Source organism: Chrysochloris asiatica, unplaced genomic scaffold (genome assembly GCF_000296735.1).
Source record: "Chrysochloris asiatica unplaced genomic scaffold, ChrAsi1.0 scaffold00246, whole genome shotgun sequence".
Classification (NCBI taxonomy): Eukaryota; Metazoa; Chordata; class Mammalia; order Afrosoricida; family Chrysochloridae; genus Chrysochloris; species Chrysochloris asiatica.
Genome location: NW_006408764.1, coordinates 3560764 through 3568957, shown reverse-complemented (window position 1 = coordinate 3568957; position 8194 = coordinate 3560764). Strand labels below are relative to the sequence as shown.

The following is an 8194-nucleotide window of genomic DNA, read 5'->3' as shown; positions in this document are numbered from 1 at the left end:
AACAACAACAACAACAACAACAACATATCTCTGTATAAATATATCCTACTCTTCTTCCCTTACCCATTCCTCCTACATCTTAATTCATGTATCTACATACACAGCACTGTTGTTCCAATGTTAGTTATTTGTAAGGTTTTCAGTGGCTGAACATTCAGAACTAGTCTGCTGCTTCTTCTTCCTGGTCTGTCTTAGTGTAGCAGGTCCACTGAAGCATGTCCATCATGGGTGACACTGACAGAATTTTAAATACCAGTGGCTTAGCTTCCAGCAACAGAGCAACACACAAGCTACCACAGTATGACAAACTGACAGAAGAGTGGTAGTATTTTATATTACACAGTCATTAAAAATGATAACATAATTGTATCCTGTGGCAAATGTTTAAAATACATTTTTAAAATTAGGTCACACATCAATTTATAATCCAATATAAAACTACATATATAAATGTAATAATCGGACTCCATTTTTAATATTTGATTGTCGATGGTTTTCAAACCCCATCATTCTTGTTCCTATTCCTCTTCTGCTCACTGCTGAATAAGCTGAGAAGAAAGCTTGGGTAGTTCCTCCTTGGTGCTGGCATAAATTCTAAAGCAAGTTCTGGCTCATGTGCAAAAGAACCCTCACTCCCTAATCACCATAAAACCTTAAGCCAGTTACCTCTCTATTCTTTAAGGCCATATTGAACCTGCAAGGCCATCTGGAAGCCTGTACTGTTTTCCCAAAAAAGCCCAATTATATGAGCAATTAACTTTTCATACCCTCTTTCTCCCAAGTGTGTGTCATCATCAGTCTCAATTCCATTCCATCTCTATGAAGCAACTACAACAGTAAGGCAAGGGTAAATGGAGGGGTAGACTCTGGTAATGAGATTATACATACATTATTTTCTTCCCTATTCTTTTTGGTATTTTCTAAATTTAATATAAACCCCTCTTCTTGTCTGATAAAATCACTAAGTATTATAATAAGCAGAAAAGAAAATCAGTTATGTGGCACCAACCACACACTCAAGGAACTCACCATTCAGTAGAGAGGCCTACCTGTACTAGACCTTGTGGACACAGCAAAAGCAATATGGCCATGAATGAGAAACATGGAATTCAGAATAATTTATTTAAATGTCTTTAATTTCTTCTAAAAGACACAAGCTTCTCAATTTGGGGAATGACATACACCATTTCAGGCAGTAGCACTATAGAGAACCTTTCCTACCATCTTTTTTGCTCAGGTCCTCTTCCAAATAATAGGACAATTTTTTTTCATTACTATTGTTTTTTGTTAGGTGCTGTTGACTCAGTTCCGACTTACAGAAACTCTGTATAGGGTTTACAAGAAGCAGCTGGTGTGTTTGAATCGCCAAGCTTGTGGCTCAAACCAACCACACCATCCAGTGCTTTATCCTGTAGTGTCACACCAGGACTCCATCACTGCTATTACAATGGTTATCTACTTAAAGCTCTGTCTTCCCCACCATACAATACGCTTTTGGATGTCAGGAACTGTATCTTTTCACTGTATCTTTCCTATTTGTTAATCATCACTTTTGCCACATAAACAAGATACTCCCTCTCAGTTTTACATGGAACAACCTCTATTTCATCCTATTCTTTAGAAAAGAAATTCACTGGAACAATGTAAACATGTTTATAAAACACATTCTGCATACATTTCTTGACTGTAAAGGAAACTTTTTACTACAGACAATGGCTCCTCAAGTACAAAATATAAAGTACTCAAGACAGCAGCAAAAAGAGAGGGGCAGAAGTTCTTGATTACCTGCCCTAAATCCTCTGGGCTGAGCACAGCATGAATAAAGCATTTGACCTGAATTCTGAATCTGACTAAGTGTGGTCATGCAATTGGAAAGCTTATTCGCTTACCGTTCTATGACATAAAAGTTGTCTCCATCATCTCCTTGATCAATGACATGCTCATCAACTTTCACTATCCTTTCAAACATGGCATCAAGGACTTGAGAAAGCTGTTCCTGCAGGGAACATAAAGGAGCAAAGATGGCATTTACATTTGCTGAAAAAAGTACTGACTATGCTCCTCAGATAGAGTTCTGGTGTGGCGTTGTGGACTAATGCGTCAGACTGCAAAGTCGTTTGGACTACAAGGTCAGTGGTTCAAGCTCACCAGCTGCTCCTTGGAAACCCTACACAGGGTCACTATGGGTCGGAATCAACTTGACGGCACTTAACAACAACAACATGCTCTTCGGAAACCCTATACAGGGTCACTATGGGACGGAATCGACTCAACGGCACTTCAAAACAACAACAACATGCTTAACTCTAGGAGTCCTAGTGGTGGCTCTGTGGGTTAATGCACTGGACTGCAAAATCGGTTTGATCTGCAAGGTTAAAAGTTCAAGCTCACCAGCCACTCCTTGGAAATCATATATAGGATTGCTGTGCATCAGAACCAACTTGATGGCACTTAACAACAACAATAATGCTCATTTCTAGGAGCTCTGGTGGTACAGTAGTTATACACTTGGTTGGTAACTAAACAGTCACAAGTTCAAACCCACCAACTGCTCTGTGTGAGGAAGATGTGGCAGTCTGCTCTCACATCTCCTATGGAGCAGCTGGTAATTTTGAACTGCTGACTTTTGAAGTTAGCAGCTCAATTCGTAACCACTATGCTACCAGAGCTCATTATTTGGAATATTGGGGAAATCTTAATATGGCTGTATTAGATGATACTATATCAATGATAAATTTCTTTGGTTTAATGATACTGTGTTAATGTAAGAGAATATCCTTGGGTTTGGAAAATATATTCCAAGGTATTTAGTGGTAGAGAGTCATCATGTCTTCAATATAGTCGCATACAGCTCAGAATAACAATAATGAAAAATTAGTTTATATACCTTTTTTTATTCACTCTTTCTCTACACACAAATACACACACACAAACAAAAGTGGCAAAAAGTTAATAACTAATCATTCTATGTGAAGTGAAGGGCAATCTGTGCCCATGGTACTATTCTTTTTTTTGGTTTTTGACTTTTCTTTACATTGAAAATTTTCAAATAGAAATTTAGGAAAGTTTAAAAGATTGCAATAAATATATTTACCAGAATGGCTAAAATAAAAAAGGCTGTTAATACCAAATGTTTTTAAGGACATGGAGCAGCTGGAAATCTCATATACTACTGGTAAGAATGTAAAATGACATACGACAATACCAATAACGTGTATATCAGAGTTCTGGTGTGGCATTGTGGGTTAATAAGCTGTGTGGACTGCAAAATCGGTTTGAACCACAAGGCTAGAAGTTCAAGCTCACCAGCTACTCCTTGGAAACTCTACTGCTATGAGTCAAAACTGTCTCGACGACACTTAACAAAAACAACAATGTGTATATTATGGAGTCCTGGTGTGGCACTGTAGGATAAGCACTAGACTGCAAGGTCGAATTAAACCACAAGGTGGTGGCTCAAACCCACCAGTTGCTCCTCAGAAATCCTATACAGGGTTGCTGTGAGGTGGAACCGACTCAAGAGCATGTTAACAACACACCTGGGCTCACATGCTATTTTCTTTGCGTATGCCTCATGTCCTATGAGGGGGCTTCAAAAAGTTCTTGGAAAAATGGAGTTAAAAGATAACTAAATTTTTCCATGTACCTTTTGAAGTCCCCTGATATATGCAGCCAGCCCCACAGAAGTTTTTCAGATAGTGAGTAGCAGAAAGACAGGATTCTTTATGAGGGATGGATGCATGGTATATAGTATCATAAAAACTGTATCAATGTTAGAATCTAGACAGTGGATTCATGGGTGTTCCTGTAAAATTATTTTAATTTTGCTGCATGTTAGAATATTTTCATAATACAATGTCAAAAAAAAAACCAACAACTAAATCTGAAAAATCATAGTCATGCTTCAACACCAAAATTATAAAGTGGTATTCTCTAAGACTACAAACTGAATATTATATTAAATCTGCAATTTCCTTAGATCAATTTTAGATAGAATAGAAGGTAAAACTTTACAGCTTTTATTAACGGTAGATAAAGAAGATATAGTCCCTTTCCCATTGATACTGACAGGCCTTCCAGGGAAAATAACTGACAGACTAGTTTTTTGCATACCAGTCTTTCTTTGAACACACATCCTTGTTTTATTCAGACCAACAAGCTATTTTTACACTGGTATCCTCAGAGAATCAACATGTTTACAGTTTAAACCCAGATACTCCAAATTAAGCCAAGGCTATGCATAACTGAGTACTTCCTTACAAAGACCAAACTGCATGGTCATAATAGTTATTTACTTTTACTTGTCTTTTAGGAAGCACCAAAACAGCCCAGGAAAATACTATACATCATCTGCAAAGCTCATGTCTAGGTTATGAAGGTCAACACAATGAAAATAAGTAAGCTGTGTCTAAAGTTTTATGCCTATTTGATTGTGGCCCAAACGCTAAAAATTGTTTAAGTGACAAGTGGGGTGGGGGGAGTTTAAAAGACAATTTTAACAAAAATATTTTCAAAGTCAATGTTACCTGATCAAGATTTTTGAAAAGGAGAATATCTTTGCAAGCTTCCTGAAGTCTGCATCTCTGTTCATCTGTTTTGGGATGAATTACCTGTCAATCCAAATAAAACCAGGGACAATTAAAAATCTCTCACTTATAAATTGGTATATTTATTTCTCCTAAAAATATATTTTAAAACAATTTATAATTATAATTCTACATAAATTCCAAGCAGTGCTTTGAACATGGAAGCGCAAAATGATATGGGGTCAAAAGCGCCAACTTGCTGTGTGACTGGCAGCAGGTCAGCAACCCTGTGGAAGCTTCAGGGTAAAATAGGGGTGACAGATTTGCATTCAACAAATACTGAACACATACTAAGTGATGGGCACTGTTCTAGCTCTGAAAACACAGACAAAAAGAACTGCCTACCCTCATATTGAATAAATACAAAAAATACATTGAAGAATGGTAGAGGGGTATGTGTATATATGTCTCTAAGTGAGGCCTCACTGAGAAGGTGACATTTGTGTTAAGATCTGAAGTGAGAACAGTCAAAGGGGAAATCATGTGGACATATCTGTGGTAAGAGCACTCTGAACAGAAAGAAAAGCAAGTGAAAATAAACCCTTATGGTAGAAGCCTGAGTAGCATATTTGTGACATACCCACGAGGACAGCATGGTTGATGTGAGTAAGGGGATAGAGCAAAGGTAGAGATGAGGTATGAAGTGGGGTAGGGGTGGGAACCAAATCCCAAAGGGCATTGTAGTTCATGGAAGGACTAGGACTTTTCTCTAGTAACTGGAGACTATTTGAGGGTTTTGACTGAGGAAAGAAAGCAACCTGATTAATGTTTTAAGAGGATCACACTGGCTGCTGAGTGAAGAACATCCTGGAGAGAGACAAGAGTGGGAGCTAGGAGTCTATCATGATTATTCCAGTGACAGATGGTAGTGGTCTGGGTCAGGGTCATTGCCATGGAGGTCTTGAGAAGCAGCAGAATTTTGCTTGTGGTTTGAATACAGAGCCTGCTGAATTGCTGAAAGATTGGATGGGGGTATGAAAGAATGAGAGGAGTTGAGGGTGACCCCAAAGTTTGTATCTAAGTAACTGAAAGGATGAAGCTGCCATGAATTAAGCTAGAGATATCTGTGGGTAGAGAAGAACCTTCAAAGGAAAATAACCAAGAACTCACATGAAGTCTCACGAATAGGTGGAGATAGTGAGTGTTAAGTGTAACTTATGAATCCATTATCATGAGGATTATGTGAATTAACATGTAACGTGATTAGAGCAGTTGTTGTTGGAGTTGGTTCCGACTCACAGCAACCCTGCACAGGGTTTCCGAAGCCGTAAATCTTTATGTGAGCAGAAAGCCTCATCTTTCCCCTGTGGAACAGCTGGTAGTTTCAAACTGCTGACCTTGTGGTTCACAACCTGATTCGTAACCATTACGCTACCAGAGGCACTCAAAATTATTATTATTCCGAGGGTCTCTGTGTGTTGAAATGACTCCAGGGGACATAACAACAACATTGTTATAGTCAATAAACATTTATGGGATTAGAAAAAAAATGGGAGAGACTTATCAACCACCTCCCTAAATTTCATCTTTATCCTAAAACAGATAACTTATTTAATAAGAACATGTTAAATATTAAGTATTTTAAATTTAACGTTGAAAATTATAAAAACTATATTTTAACTTTTAAAAGCCATCAAGGGAGACTGGGCTTGATGGTGGATCAGGGAGACATGCAGTGAGGATCTCCATCAGCAATAACACAGACTGCCAGATGAAGCAAGTTCAGAAGACAGTCTCAGAACTCGGAACCATATATATAGGAATATTTAGAAAGTTTGAAGGCTTACAGCCAGTGGTATTTGTAGCAGAAGTAAAAAATCTAGTGCTTTTGGGGATCTGCCGGGTTAAGCATCTTCCGGAGTGGCCATCTTGGGTGAGACTGAACACGGGAAGGATCAGAACCGCCATAGAAGCCTGGCTCCTGACCGATCCTCAGAGATAAAGGTGTGGACTTTTTGTTGTTGTTGGTATCTGTTCATTGGTTTCTCACTGTCTGCGCACCTCCATACTGGTGACTAGAGGGGTTGCCTGAGTGAGTGGACACCCCCCTTCCAACCACAGTCAAACCCAGAGGATTCTAATACACATGCGAATAGATATGCTCAGCAAAATTTTATGGGAAAGGCACCGCTTAAAACCAAACAGCAGAGCAAAATGACCACAGCTGGCCCTGAACTGTTTATCACTAGGAAAAAGGCCTGAACTGGGGATGTCGAGTGGGAGAGATTAAAAAGGAAACAGGCCGAAAATTAAATCCTGAGTTACATCATAACGACTACAGTGGCATCTTGAAATTTCTCAGACAGCCTTGAAGGTTAGAACTGAGATAGGGACATTAAAGTCATACTTATATTTGGCTACAGAATTTTTTTTTTTCTTTTGCCTTTTCTCTCTCTTCTTCTGCAATTATAGACTATAATATACAATTTGTCTTTTTTGCTGTTGCCGTTTTGGTCTCCTCTTTACCTTTAGGGGGCTCTTTCTCTTCTTACATTACCCAAGAAGAGACAGCAATTGTGATCATATAGTCAAGCTACAATCACACCTTATAAAATACCACCATCCAGGCAAGAACCAATACCAGCTGCCATACACCAGATAGGCAGTCACCACCTGCGACAGTTACTCTGACTTGATTAATAAGAAGAGTGAAAAGGGAAGCCCATCTCCTGATCACACCTACCTGGAAGCAATCAGAAAACATAACAAAATATTAACAAACATCCATCTAAGTATTAAGGTCACAGCTAACTATGAATTTTCCCAAGAAACAGATGACCATCTCTGCACATATCCAGAAACAAGATTAAGTGACTGAGACTAATGATCTGGAGGTAGACCAAGACTTCATGTTGAAAGGAGGGCAGGCTTTGGAAATGCCTGAAAAGAAATTCAGAAAAATAAAATGTATCAAAACACTTTACAGAGAAGTTGAGAAAAATAAGGAAGAAGTCAGGAAAAGAGCTACAGGAACAATCAAATAAGATAGATACAGCATTGGAAATAACTGAAAACCTACAGAAAGAGGTCCAAATGATTAATAACAGAATATCAGAAATAGACAATACATTGAAAGGGCAAAGGAGCAGAGTTGAAGAAATGGAAGCTAGAACTAGTAAGCTGGAAGACAAATCTCTCAATACTACTAAAATAGAAGAGCAAGCAGAAAAAAGGATAAAATAATCTAAAGGTATAAGACTCATGAAAAGGAATAACTTAAGAATTATCAGGATTCCAAAACAGGAAGAATCACACATGTTCATGGAGGAGATGGTTGAAGAGCTTCTGGAAGAAAATTTCCCTAACATCCTGAAAAGCAAAAAGATATGCATTCAAGAAGCTCAACGAATTCCAGGAAGGCTAGATCTCAAAAGAAAATTACCAAGACATATAATCAAGCTCTCCAAAATCAAAGATAAGGAGAGAATCCTGAAAGAAAGTTAGGGAAAAGAAAAGTGTTACATACAATGGCAAACAAATCAGTTTAAGCTTGGATCTCTCAGCAGAAACTATGCAGGCAAGAAGGCAATGGGGAGACATATATAAAACCCTGAAAGAAAAAAACTGCCACCCAAGAATCCTCTACCCAGCAAAGCTGTCAATCAAAT

The 8194-nt window shown here is 38.3% G+C and overlaps 1 protein-coding gene across 1 annotated transcript in view; it reads right to left on the bottom strand.

The window, feature by feature from the left end:
- PRKAR2A (protein kinase, cAMP-dependent, regulatory, type II, alpha) overlaps positions 1–8194 on the bottom strand; it is a 122891-nt gene that overhangs the window by 39604 nt on the left and 75093 nt on the right. Inside the window, exons 4-6 of the mRNA XM_006873655.1 lie at positions 4527–4610; positions 1890–1996; positions 1786–1804 (exon numbers count right to left, since the gene is read on the bottom strand). Of these exons, the coding sequence (XP_006873717.1) occupies positions 1786–1804; positions 1890–1996; positions 4527–4610 (210 nt within the window). The remainder of the gene's footprint in view (positions 1–1785; positions 1805–1889; positions 1997–4526; positions 4611–8194) is intronic.